At 41.3% G+C, this 14,849-nt stretch overlaps 1 protein-coding gene across 3 annotated transcripts in view; it reads right to left on the reverse strand.

The window, feature by feature from the left end:
* Positions 1-907: 907 nt before the first annotated feature.
* The window catches only part of LOC138733792 (zinc finger SWIM domain-containing protein 6-like), a 167,929-nt gene continuing 153,987 nt past the window's right edge, over positions 908-14,849 (reverse strand). For all 3 annotated transcript variants that reach the window (XM_069881283.1, XM_069881281.1, XM_069881280.1), the window contains 2 exons: positions 5,693-5,774; positions 908-3,371 (listed from right to left, as the gene is read on the reverse strand). In XM_069881283.1, the coding sequence (XP_069737384.1) occupies positions 2,509-3,371; positions 5,693-5,774 (945 nt within the window). In that variant the 3' untranslated portion in view covers positions 908-2,508. The remainder of the gene's footprint in view (positions 3,372-5,692; positions 5,775-14,849) is intronic.

Consider the following 14,849-nt stretch of genomic DNA (forward strand, 5'->3'; position numbering starts at 1 on the left):
TAATGACAATGATTTAGAAAGATACATCACCAATTGCTTTATCATCATCCAGATCCACAGTCATTGGGGAGGGGCTTTCTTTTTTGCAGCAAGGATTCGAAGAGGCAATTGGGAAGCCCATGCAGTGCATTCACTTGTAGGTGAGGTCTCCCACCATTGCTGCGAGGGGCTTAGCTTTTATACCATTGAACAAACAACTTACATCAACCCCAAAATCGCAGTCTCTGGCCCCAGCTGCTTACTGCCTCTCTTTCTCACACTTTCTTGCACCAAGAATAGCACAGCACAACCACATTAATAGTAAAAGACTTTCTCACTCTCATATATTAAGAATAGCACAGGACAATTCTACTGATCATAGCAATGTGAGAAGTTACAGATTGAACGTGGCACATTGCAATGCAATACGAATCATCCACGGATCATCCATATAATTTCAGGCCTGTTCATCAGGCCTTGTCATTTCAGCTGTCTCTGTATATATTTCCACATTTCAACTCTCATGGTCACCCATATAATTCACTGAGTGGAAACATGTGCCCCCGCCTTCCATCCCACCAGGGCAATATGTCAAGGCTTACAGTTTGTTGTATAGACTACACATCTTCATTCACAGGCAGCATTTGGTCCCTCTGACGCACCAGGTCCTCTTCCCCGAGCAAAGGAGCTGTTGCAATTGTGAACATTACCATTCCTCAGCAGATTTTTGAGGAACAAAACATTTGTTTCCTGGTCTTGGTGGTCACATTGCTTATCACCATAACACACCAAAGTTGCAAGCTGGGCATTTAAGATCTATGAACTATCCATACACAATTCAACTCCAGCAATAAACACCATAAACGAGGCAGAATCAACTTTCAAAAAACTAATTTTAATCAAAACAAAAGAAAATTGTTGATCATTAACAAGTTTATAAAACAGTGATTTAGTTACATAAATAAATTGACATCAGTGTATCAAATCTTAGTTACTTTCAACTTCATGAACATGTTTACATGGATGATGAAGTACAACCTTTTACCTAATATAATAAATAAAATTGAGAGCATGAAATAAGTTTTTCTAAACAAAAATACCTACAGACATACTTCTAGCATGTTCTCTAATGAAGGGAAAATGAGACACTAGACAACATTTGCACCAAAACATAAAAACTGCTTTAAAAGCACAAAGATACAGAACCATCAGCTAAAGTAAAGACACTATACTGTAAAAAAAGGTGATATTTAATAATATAATGAACAATTTGGTAGTTAGATCTCCAGTTTGGTTATTTTAAAGCATTAAAGACAAGGCAAGATAGAAGGCTGCTTTTGTTTGAGTAATTATAGAGAAATTAAAATATATTAAAAAAAAAGGAACAGAAAAGTAGAACAGTCATACCTACACAACTTTGTCCTGCACAAAGTCAAAACACCTATGCAGAATATATATCTAATATATATATTTGTGCACAAAGGTTAGCTTATTATTAGCTCACTGCAAAGGCGTAAAGTATCATGTCAATCCTTTTGCGTTTTGTGTCAAAAAGGATATTTCGTTATGTTTCCTAGGCTAGGAGGCACAAACCCTAATTCTGGCATACTGTATTCTTAATGCTAAGGCTTGCTGCTCTGGCTCTGTGTTTTTTGTTGTCCCTCTTTACTATAGTGCCTGTTACAAGCATGTGTGTATGTGTGTATACATATATATGTATACATGGGATGTATAAACATATAATTTCTCCCAATAGGTATCAGTTCAACCATACAATCCAAAAGGTGGCTCTGCATAGATGCCCAGCATATAGTTCACCACCTGAGCCAACCCTGAAAGCAAGGCGCACTTTAGTCCTTCTTATAGGTTTTCCTTTTTGTTTAAAACCAAGTTACTGCAGCTTCAAGTATTTTGCATTACATAGATTTTTTAAATAAATTAATGTTATATTTTTTTAATATTCAGACATATACTATAATATATACACAGTACAATAAATGCTCTCATTTGTTTTTAGTTTTTTGATAAATCCCTGAGAATGTGTGTTGACAGTCGCTAAGTTTCCACATGCACAAGCATTGTGTGCCATGCTTCTGGATGAACAGCACTGCAAAGCCACATGGTCAGCCTTTTAACTATTAGGATTTCATTTGTTGGTTTATTTAAATATGCTGAAATATAAGGATGAGTTACAAAGGAGTAAAGCTGAATCCATTCGAGGTACTTATGACAGGATAGAGGTGTTTTGTTTGGTTTTTAAAGCCATTGCAATATATGTTTGCTTTTGAGGCTGTGAATGTATACAGAAAGGAGAGCAATGTGGGCTTTTGCCACTTGACAACATATACTCAGTGTAAATCAAACCTTTTTTAACCTCTCTCTCACACAAAACAGAAAAAAATAAACACACAAACTTTCACAACATGACAGTTTAGTTTGCAAAATCAATATAACTATACACCTATAATACCAGTGTGGCTCTGTTTAAGTTCAAAAGGATACAAAGGCAGCCCCCCTCCCCCATTTTTATTAACCAAATCGCTCCCGTACTAACATCATCAGTTTCTTTTTGCCTTTGTAGATTTGTTTTAGGTTGTCAATAAACTGTGTAAACTGGATGTGACCATCATGAGCCATTAAGAAGGTCTCTCGGGCTTTGCTGAGGAACTCTATAAACTCACTATAGTGTCGCGGGCTGATGTGAGTGAGACGCGAATGAGTTGTATTAATGTAGGCTCCAATCGTGGCATCCAAGAGTTGCCTTAAAGGGGCTTTGTCCAGTGACATGAACTTACCAGAGGTCCTCCTTCCATGAAGTCCCACCATGCCAGGAGTGGTCAAAGTACACCTACGCAAAATATCTGACAGTACTGTTGCACATTTGACGCTTTTGACCACCAGAGGTATTATAGCTGCTAGTTCATTTTTCCCAAGGGAATGGCTGAGTGCACATGCCCACAGAACGTCATTAATGGCAGGGTGTGTGTCCTGATTGTAACTCAGGTTGAGATGTGTCATGGCCAAAGTAGCCAGCTTGTAGGCCCGCATGGGGTAACCACGGTGCTCCATGTATCGTGCTATAGTAAAAAGCTGCGAGTAGCTCATGCCATTTGTAGCAGCATCTAGAACAATTTGGTAAGCAGTCTCAAAAGCTATGTGATCCTTTTCACATAAGGTCAGTGCAGAGAGGGCACAGTTTTGAGGATCCTTCATGGCACACTGTAGAGCAAGTGTCCTAGCACTGCCAGCCAGCTTCTCCTGCTGATGGCAGTCCAGATGCAGATGGACAATGGTGCTGTTAGACATCACTGTTGTAGCAACAATACTAGTGGCTTCTGTTGGAGTAAAAAGTGTAAACCAGTTTTGCATGATACCATCCAATGCATAAACACCTGAGGAGAGAAAGAAAGGATTATTAGCCACAACTGATAAAACCTAGCAGATACAGATGTTCAGCAAGAGATTACATTTTCAAAGTCTAAGAGGCTGCCAGTACATCCAAGATGTGCTTCAGCAAGAAGGGTGAAACCAGATAACATAGCTGGAAAAGGACATTAAAAGAAACCACCAAAATACAGATAATAACAAAAAAAGCCTGCAAGATAAGCTTTAATCTCCTGGTGTGACAACTGAACTGCTTTACTTGTTATCTAAGACAGTTTGGATAAAAAGTTCTGGCTCATTTGGTCTCATCACATCACTCAAAAGTAGCCCTCACACTGAATACTTAAAAACCAGTTTGAACTTCTTTTCTCAACGTGCATCTCAAGGTACAGCACATGCACAAAATAATCTGAAAGCATGCTAAATGTTTCATTTAATAGAACACCAAGCATTTAATTCTAAGCCCACCTTAAAAAAAAAAAAAAAAAGGGATACTAACCCCCTCCCAACAGGCTTTTCAGATACATCTTGGATCAAATTCATATATACCTGAACATCAAGATCCTTATTAGGGAAATACTCTGAGCAACATGGACTACTGGATATTATCTGAACTAAATATTAGTATCACTTTATTCCTGGCACAACAGGGGGCAGGGAAGAGGGAGGAGACAGTGACTACTGGGTTCCATAAATTGAACTTATAACAAACTAGAGTGTCTTATTATTGCTAGAGGCAGTTTACACACATCTGTGAGCCCACCTAAACCACACCCAGAGGTCCTTTTCTCTGCAGGATTCTGATATTTCCTGTGTACTCCTTCACTTGTGCAAAAATTCACCATAGTCAGAAAATACCAGATCTTCATTTAAATAAACAGATTCCTTGTTTTAGCAAGTTGATTAAGTCTCAAGAGTACTTTGCATGACATTAAAGGTTCTTTATGAGATGCTTCTATTACAATATGTAAACTAATTTAAAGCAGTATTAAACCCAGCATTTTATTTGCCAATATGTAACTGCAGAAAATAATACCCAGGCACTAATATCTGCAAGATAGTTTCAGTAATAATGACCTTAGCAAAGATATGAAAACAATAAAAAAGAGCATAGCATGAAAATTTGCAGACAAACCATTTTCTGACTGAGGGCATACAAAGGCAAGCTGCATTTTCCCACGCTACTGACAACATAATTTTCCCAGTTAAGCATAAAGCAAATAATAAACTAATCCAGAGAACAAGCAGCAGCAATCCTTTTAAGTTCTGAAACCCAAGAAGCATCTATGTGATACAATCCAACTCAGATGTATGAAAAAGGAGTAAATACAGTAAGGTAGTATACCTTCCAAAAATACCTTTAGTGACAATTAAAATTGCTCCATTATCATAGTACTTATATTGTCCTCGCTACCATAGCTGCTTTTTTTTATTTTTCTTTTATTTTACAGCTATACAGTTTTTAATGTCCTCATCTTCACTTTCAGATTCTGTATCCTTATCTTGTAGATGGTAAACTAGAATACAGAAGCTAAGGGACACTTCATCAAGACACAAAAAATTTATGGCAAAGCCCAGAAATGAACATAATATCTTGCTGAGTGTACTATTCTTTCTCCCACTGCTATTCGCTAAGTATGAGGCTAATTTTGCTCCCACCTTATTTTCACCTTATGTGGTTGAGGATGGGTGCATTAGTGTTTGGTTTGCTTTCCAGTGCAGATGAGAGGCCTGTACAATGTCATAGCTACAGAACAAAGATGCATTACACTCTAAGCTTGGATTTACCCAGGGGCTTAAAAACAAAAAAACCCAAACAACAAGCAATGAGAACACCTTCATGAGAGCTTGTCTGCCACACAGTGAGAGGCATCCTCAGCATCATTCATCTGTTTTCTGGTTCCTCTTTGCCACAGCTGACCAGATAGCACTCTCATCAGTCTTTTAGAGCAAAGTTGTAGTATAGTGTAACAGCTCATAACCATAAGCCTTTTCTCTACTGCAACCTTAAACCCAAACCCAACATGGAGGAGACAAGGGGAAATCTAGGGTATTTCCCATAAGGTTATGCACATTCCTACCTTGCAGTGGAAAGAAGTCACACTGCATTACTCAACTATTGTCTCACTTGGCCTGTGCCTATTCTATCACAATACTGAAAAATCCCCCTCATCATTGCCATAATTAATGTCTTCTAACCAAAGGAATTATACAGATGAACAGAAAATGGGAGATGTTTGCAAAGCCTAGGTGTTGACAAACAAGATCAAGCCCTTTAAGATTAGCTGCCAAAAAGGCACAAGTCCTTGAAAAGCATGCCAGAACATACCTACTTCTGTTGCACATGTTACCAACCACCTCACCATTTCCCGACGTCGCCAATTCAGTGTTGACAGTGTCATTCGCATCACCTATTAAAATAGCACAAACAAAATACAAATTAATCCTATTGCAAAACCAAGACAATATATCAATAGGGATTTAAGTTACTCAAATACAGTGAGGTTCAAACTGGCAGCCTCTTGCCCTCTCCACTCTGTTACCTCTTTTAAGCTGATATGTCAAAAGACTTCACAAATACTGTTCAGCTATCTTAGAAGAACATAAAGAGAGTAATTGAAACTGCAGGTCCTTCAAGGCTAGAGGAGAAAATCTGGTTTTATTCAGGAAGAAGAAAAAAAACACCCACAAAAAAGCCCCCCCCCCAAATAACAATTACCAATTATACAAATTAAATGATATTGCATCTCCTCCCTCTATGTTTGGTAGTCTTTAAAGTGGAAACATGTTAACTCTTGTTGGGCAAGCTAACCCATCTAGTTTTTCTTCCATCTGCATTTTTTTTACTGACTTCAACAATACAGACAGGAGTTAGTGTGTACTGTGATTTGACTGACTGCTTATGCTGCAAAGATATATATATACACGCACACACACTTCAGATATATTCAGATATTATTAGTACATCCATAGTGGTGATTTCCCTCTCTGAATAAGGAGTCCTTGCAAAGAAGTTCCATCATAAAACCATCAGAATAATAGAAAAAGGACTTTAAGCTCTGACTGCAATGCCCATATTTTACATCACTTGCAGTTATTGCCTATGTTGTTTTTCAAAATGTGGGCAAATATGTTTATGCAGTAAAACACATGCTGCATGCAAACTGCATGGAAAGCTTGTTTCAGCTAACTAGACAGACCCCACAGACATATCTAGATGAAGAAAGCAAGTAGTTTTCCCCTTACAATATCAGTGACCATACTATAGTATCCCTGTAGCAATTAAAGAAAGAGCATAATAGGTCAAACAGAGCTTTCAGCAATGATCTTTATACATAAACTCATAAAATGCGCTCACAAATCAGCTTGGAATCAGCAGCATTTATAAGGGGGTTCTCAACCTATATCCTCCCCAATTCTAAGGTGAGTTCAAAGTGGCATGTAGCTCTCTGTCATATTTGTTACTCCTGCCACCTCCTTTAGTCCTAAGCTGTAGACAGTATAATTAAGAAGGTGGAAAGACTGCTGAGGAGCACAAATGGACAGATCATTTTTAAGACATCTGGTTATAAACAACCATCAGTGATTCCATGCTGGCATCCAAACATTCACACCTTGGAAGCTTAGTGACTGGTTATACATCACCCCAAATTACAGCATAAGGCCAGCTTTGTTTGCCTCAGACATCATAGTATCATTTTGACTAAATAGAAATTTAAGTGCTAGATTGGAGAATAGCATTTACAGATAAAGCAAATTGATCTATGAGGAGCAACTGTGATGGTGTGCTTCTCCCCCTCACTCCCAACCTGGCCTTCTCCCATAACTCTGATCAAGCGATAACCACCAGTGGTGATATTGATGGTTGGTGATGGTCGTGATGGTTGCATCCAGCTCAAGGTGATTTCGGGGGAGACATAACAACACAACAGCCAAGGGCTAATTTATGGTAATGCACCCACCTGGCCACAGTGCTGATCAGGGTCTGACTCAAGCCAAATATGGAAGAAACTGGCACCTGCAGTCGGTATGTAAATATGAGTCAACCATCCTACTCCATAAATAGTGAGCAGCCCATGAGCCCTTTGAGCTCTCCTGAAACGACATGGGGCTGCTTGTCGGGATCTCCCCTTGAAAGGGATACCTCTCAAGGTTACTTCTCAAAGTTGAGAGAATCCTTGTTGCATCAGATCCTCAATAAGTGAACCGAGAATAAGTGCACTGAAACTTTGTGATCTTAGCCAAGTGATGCAAAGGCTTGACTGCGCATATGTAATCCTTTAGATATAAACCGTTGACCAAGTCTAAGGCTAAGGCTGGATCCAGCCACACGTAGACTCCTCTCCAAGAAGGAGTTTAGAAAGCAAGGAGGTCCTTTCTGAACCTCGTGACTCAACAGGAGGGTCTCCTGACAGTTTTGTCTGACCCTGTCCTCTGTACAGTAAAGAATCAAGTGTACCTTGCTATTGAATCTTGTTAAACCACTTTCGCATTTAGTATCAAACTTTGTTAAATCTCTGCTTCATATCAATAAACATATTGCCACTTCTCTCTTATGAGTGAAGTGCATCACACTATCGCTCTATCCAACAAAAGAAGGGGGAGATGGGGGCATAAAGATTCCAGTATTGTGTGTATGCTGGGGCAAACGGCCGATGCCTTGGTGTACTTGCAATATTAGCAGCAAGCACAGAGCAAACGGCTGATGTTCTCATGCTTGCTAGCTTGTTGTGACCTTGGAATCATTATTAAGACCCATGAGTTAATAATAAAAGAATGCACTAGGCGGAAAACATGAAGATAAGGGGCACATCTGTGGAAAACAGGGAGTTGCACTCTATCGCTGTACTGCAGGATTCTCACGGGTGGAAATTCACTGGGATAGCTGTTACTGGATATATAAGGTTTGCATCCTCTCAATAAAGTTGATCTCGATTGTCGCCCCCATCGACGAGGTCTGTGCCTTAATCGCTACAAATGGTGCCCAACTTGAGAGGGACTCACACCTCTCAGGGCAAACCCTGATATTCAGGGTCATAACTGCTGGATAGAAGCGGCCGTAGCGAGCCCAGTTGGATGAATTTTGGCCAGTGTGGAGCACTGAAGCAGTCCGGATGAGTAAGATCCTTGAAAAAAGGTGAGCAACTGGGAACTTGGGAATAATGGGGTCTTCGCTGTCTGTGGAGGAGCAGAGTGCACTAGATATCTTAAAATCAAGATCAAAGAAACAGGATGTTAACTATGCTGAGTGACGACTCAGGATTTTGTTGAAATGGATACAGGGTCAGGATCCAGGTTTAGATTTGACTCCTGCATATGATATAAAAGTCTGGCATGCCGTGGGATTTAAATTGTGGGACGCAGCTACCAGGGACGACCCTGGGGCAGTAAGCCTGTTATCTACCTGGAGATTAATGAACAGCGGAACCACAAAAAAAGCAGGACAGTAATATTCCGTATCTAGAGGCCGGTGCAGGGCCATCAGCAATGGCTGATAATCCCTTTGATCCAGGACCAGCAGACCGTGAAAGACCTTTGATATATTTTCTTCTGTGGAGGTGCGGTGACCTTAACCAGCTAAAAACTTGCCCTGAAATTTGTTCGCAAGAGGCCAGAGACTCGAAAACCTGTAAAGAAAGTACTAACTGCACCACGGGCCGCGGGGGGGCCACTGCCTCAGACCGAAGGGGAGCTGCCCGCTGCTGCCACTGCTGCCACTTTCTATAACACAGGCAGTTTTTGGAAACAACAGTGGTAGCAGTTCAAGAATCAAGCCAGTTTAAATAATGCAAATTTACAACAGGCACAGCTTTTTGGCTTATTAAATGCTTATAAAGATATAGGATATCAGAAAGTTGAAACAGGCACGAACTGTATATGGAATTTATAGACAGACTGAAGGATGCGCTCGACAAGCAGGTAGACAACTGAGCAGTTACAGAAGCCTTAATTTTGCAATCAGCAATAAAAAGTCCTAATGACAAATGTAGAAAGACATGGCATAATCTGGAAAATCCTACAACAGCAGCTGGGACCATTTACCTATCAAGCACAGCTGATGGCTGCTGCCCTGACTGTAAACTGGGACAGAAAGATGTTCTGCTATAGACGCGGCAAGGAGAGACATTTTAAAAGAGACTGCCACACGCAATGCCAGGATAGAGGGCCTAAAATCTGCCCTCGGTGTGGAAAGGGTAAACATTTTGCCAGTTGGTGTAGATCAAAATGGGATAAGAATGGGACAGTATTGTCAGAAAACCAGAAGCAAAGCATAGTTCAGAGGCGCATACCAACACAGATGCCTCGACAGCAAGCAGGAGCTCTCACCTCAGAGCAAGAACCAGAGACAGCACCGAGATAGACGTGACCACCACCATTGCAGTAATGCTGCAATCACCCGCTGTGGGCATAAAGATTCCAGTATTGCGTGTATGCTGGGGCAAGCAGCCGATGCCTTGGTGTACCTGCAATATTAGCAGCAGGCAGAGAGCAAATGGCTGATGTTCTCACGCTTGCTAGCTTGTTGAGACCTTGGAATCATTATTAAGACCCGTGGGTTAATAGGAAAGGAATGCACTAGGTGGAAAACATGGAGATAAGGGGCACATCTGTGGAAAACAGGGAGGGTTGCACTCTGTCGCTGCACTGCGGGATTCTCACGGGTAGCAATCCCCTGGGATAGCTGTTACTGGATACAGAGGCACTATATAAGGTTTGCATTCTCTCAATAAAGTTGATCTCGATTGTCGCCCCCATCGACGAGGTCCGTGCCTTAATCGCTACAAATGGTGCTCAACTTGAGAGGGATCCACACCTCTCAGGGCAAACCCTGATATTCAGGGTCAGAACCGCTGGATAGAAGCGGCCGTAGCGAGCCCAGTTGGACGAATTTTGGCCAGTGTGGAGCACTGAAGCAGTCCGGATGAGTAAGATCCTTGAAAAAAGGTGAGCAACTGGGAACTCGGGAATAATGGGGTCTTCGATGTCTGCGGAAGAGCAGACTACATTTGACATCTTAAAATCACTTTTGAAGAAACAGAATGTTAAATATGATGAGCAGCACCTTAAAACTCTATTGAAATGGATACAGGGTCGGGAACCAGGTTTAGATATGACTCGTGTATGTGATAGAGAAGTCTGGGGCTCCGCAGGAGTTAAATTGTGGGACGCGGCTACCAGGGACAACCCTGTGGCGTTAAGCCTATTATCTACCTGGCGGTTAATGTCCGAATCGTTAAAGCGTTTAACATCGGACAAAGACTCAATTGAACTGCATAGCGAGCAGGAAGACACAGATTTTGGCGCCTCGTCAACGCCCTCAGTGCCTTCTGCACCTCCATATAACATTCCTTCCCTGGAGGATGCGGGGATTTTACAAGCTCTGAGCTCTACCCAACCCCCCCTTTTCTTCGGAGACAGAATGGTTAACATTCCAGACAAGGGAGATGGCAGTTAGAATGGAAGAAAGAGCGCGCACACACACAGTGGAAACTAGGAAATCGGAACTCGGAGATTCACCTTCTTTAACTCAAGCAGTTTCAGCCTTGCAGAAGGAGCTGCAACAAATTACCGTAAGACAGGACCCGATTAAACAACGTTGGCAGCAGTTAAGAAATCAAGCTATGGCCGAAGGGGAGCACGATCTAGCCAAACTTATAGTTTGCCCAGTTAATAGAAGTGCTGCTGGGGGGCCGGAATGGGAAGTCTTGTCTTTCAGCTTGATAAAAGAATTGCGAAAAAATGTAATGGATTATGGCATAAATTCACCATACGTTCAAAGTATGTTGCAAGCGGTTTTCTTGAGAATGCAATTGGTTCCCTATGATATTAATCAGATAGTCGGCCTGTTGTTAACACCCACTCAACTGGTTTTGTTTGAAAGTAGTTGGCGTAAGGCACTGGACTCTGCGGCTTTAGAAAAATCTCGACCGCCCTCGAGACGATCCACTTTTCCCGGCGGGCGTTCCGCAGTTAATGGGCACTGATCCTCTGGCTCAGCCACATTTACAAGCCCGTTTAAATAATGCAATTTTACAACAGGCGCGGCTTTTGGCTTACCAAACCCTTATAAAGATACCGGATATCGGCAAGCCGAAACAGGCATTTCTAAATATCAAACAGCGACCCTTTGGCATTTATAGACAGATTAAAGGATGCACTTGACAAGCAAGTAGACAACCCAGCAGCAAAAGAAGCCCTAATGTTGCAATTAGCGATAGAGAATGCTAACGATGAATGCAGGAAGATACTGCGTGGTCTGAAGAATCCTACAATAGTAGATATGGTTGAGGCATGTCAGCAGACGGGGTCCTTCACTTATCAAGCACAGCTTCTGGCTGCCGCTCTGACCACAAACTGAGCCACAAAGATACTTTGCTACAAATGCGGCAAAGAGAGACATTTCAAACAAGACTGTCACACGCAATTCCACAAGAGAGGGCCTAAAATCTGCCCCCACTGTGGAAAGGGTAAACATTTTGCCAGTTCCTGCAAATCAAAATCTGATAGGTACGGGAGACCATTGCCAGGAAACCAGCAGCAGAGCGCGATTCGGAGGTGCATACCAACACAAATGCCTCCGCAGTGAGCAGCACCTCTCACCTCAGAACAAGGACCAGCGGCAGCGCCGGGATGGACATGGCCACCACCATCACAGTAGTGCTACAATCGTCCGCACTTCACACAATACAACGGAACGTAAAAGGACCATTGGGGGGCGGCTTTACTGCCTTATTGTTGGGACGATCATCAATAACTCAGTTGGGAATTTTTGTTCTACCTAGGATCATAGATGCAGATTTACTGGAATAATTCAAGCAATGGTACAGACACCATCTCCGCCGGTCTTCGTACCAAAAGATAGCTGGATACCACAATTAGTTTTGTTCAAAGCAGCTGTGTTCCAAGCTGACTCTAGAGAGCGTGCCTCACAAGCTTTTGGGTCCACAGGAATCCCTGAAGTACATTGGGTTCATTCCTTACAAACTCAGCGTCTTATGTTAAGGTGCACATTAACTTTAAAAGGGGGAAAGCCAGGATATATTATCTTAGACTGCATGATTGATACGGGAGCAGATGTTACAGTGATATCTCATGCCAAACGGCCTGACACCTAGACATTAAAAGCTGAAAATGCACCTTTATCTGGAAGAGGCAGAACCACTACATCATTTCAAAGTGCAAATAACATACAAATCCAAGGCCCTGATGGCAAAACGGCTGTAGTGCAACCCTTTGTCGTACACGTTCCACTAATTTTGTGGGGGAGAGATGGGCTAATTGCAATGGGAACAGGTGTTGGAACCATAGATGATGGGCATTTTTTACCGGGGCCGCTGCAGGAAAGCGCCCAACCATACCTTTAATATGGAAATTGGATACACCGGTATGGGTTGAGCAGTGGCCCCTGTCTAGTGAAAAACTGGGTGCATTGCAAAATTTAGTGGAGGAGCAAATAAATCAAGGGCATATAGTCCCGACTAATAGTCCTTGGAACACACCTGTATTCGTGATAAAAAAGAAATCGGGGAAATGGCATTCATTACAAGACTTGCGAAAAATTAATGAAGTAATTGAGGATATGGGAACATTACAGCCAGGGCTACCTTCACCTACCATGATTCCAGCTGAGTGGTATATAGTGGTGATAGACTTAAAAGACTGTTTTTTTACCATTCCATCAGATGAAAAGGACTCCCCATGATTTGCCTTCTCAGTACCATCAATTAACGTCCAAGAACCAGTAAAGCGATATCATTGGGTAGTTTTACCACAGGTCATGAAAAACAGCCCCACCATTTGTCAAACCTATGTAGCAGGTGCATTGTCTGAGGTCAGAGTTCAATGTAAGCACTTGAATATATTAATATATCATTATATGGATGATATATTAAGTTGCAGGATCTGATATAATTCAATTAGAAGAGGTTGTAAAAGGAGTAAAAATAGCCATAGAAACATGGGGCATGAAAGTAGCCCCTGAAAAAATTCAACAAACTATGCCATGGAAATATTTGGGGTGAAAAATATTTGACAGCCATATTGAGCCCCAGGCAGTGCACCTGAGACGTGATGTCTGAACATTGAATGATTTGGAAAAGGTTTTAGGGGCCATCAATTGGATGAGAACACTATTGGGGATCACCAAGGATGATTTACAATCCTTGTTTGATTTGTTGAAATGTAATCCCAATTTACAATCCACACGACGACTTACCTGGGAAGCAACTAGAGCTCTCAATAAAATTGACACAATGTTACAACAATGACAAGCTCACCGTATCATAGAAGGAAAAGGGCTTCGATTATTTATATTAAATTCAGCATTACAGCCGTTAGGGATATTAGGCCAATGGATAGAGGAGAATTCAAAAGATTTGTTACGAACTATTGAGTGGATATTTTTGCCACAACAACCCCAAAAAACAATAGTAACTAGACTTGAAATGATTACAATGATAATCACCAAGGGAAGAAAAAGAAGTGTTCAGTTATTAGGCCAAGACCTGATTATCAATTATATTCCAATGACAAAGGGATATGTTTAAGTGGTGCATGGCAAATAGTTTGAATTTACAGGTAGCTCTAACAGATTAACCAGGAAGTATTGATATCCACTTACCAAGTCATAATTTGTTTTCCTCTTTACAAACATTACAAATAGAACAGAAGCCCTTATGTACAGAGCGACCTGTTGACGGCCCTACAGTATTTACTGATGGCTCAGGAAAAACAGGAAGAGCAGTACTAACATGGAAAGAAAATGGACAGTGGGCAAACGGGGTGTATATAATAGAAGGATCAACACAAATAGTAGAATTATATGCAGTGGGAAAGGCCTTTGAACGGTATCACAGTCCTTTTAATTTAGTCACAGATTCATAATACGTAGCTGGAGTAGTACAACATATAGAAAGAGGATGGTTAAAACAGGTAAACAATGAGTGATTGCTTTTAATGTTGAAGCAGTTATGGTTTCAAGTCACAACTAGAAAAGCAGAATTTTACGTGATGCACATTCGGAGTCACACATCACTTCCAGGATTTATAGTCGAAGGGAACAGAATAGCAGACAGACTGACAGCAGGGGCAGTCCAAGGCCCACTACTGAACATTATTCAACAAGCGCTAATGTCACATAAATTTTAACACCAGTCTGCCAAGGCACTACATAGGCAATTTAAGGTTTCATTGGAATTAGCTCAAAACATAGTAAAAATGTGCCCAGATTGTCAACAAATAACCCCATTACAGCCGGGAGGAGCCAACCCAAGGGGATTAAGTGCTTTACAAATCTGGCAAAAAGATATTACTCACGTACCTGAATTTGGAAGACTGAGATAGGTACATGTCTCGATTGACACATATTCAAATGTGATATGGGCAACAGCGCATACAGGGGAGTCTTCAAAGGAAATAGTGAAGCATTTTGTCAATACATTTGCAGCCTTGGGAATTCCCACACAGGTGAAAACAGATAATGGACC

The sequence above is a fragment of the Phaenicophaeus curvirostris genome, assembly GCF_032191515.1.
Source record: "Phaenicophaeus curvirostris isolate KB17595 chromosome W unlocalized genomic scaffold, BPBGC_Pcur_1.0 scaffold_34, whole genome shotgun sequence".
Taxonomy (NCBI): domain Eukaryota; kingdom Metazoa; phylum Chordata; class Aves; order Cuculiformes; family Cuculidae; genus Phaenicophaeus; species Phaenicophaeus curvirostris.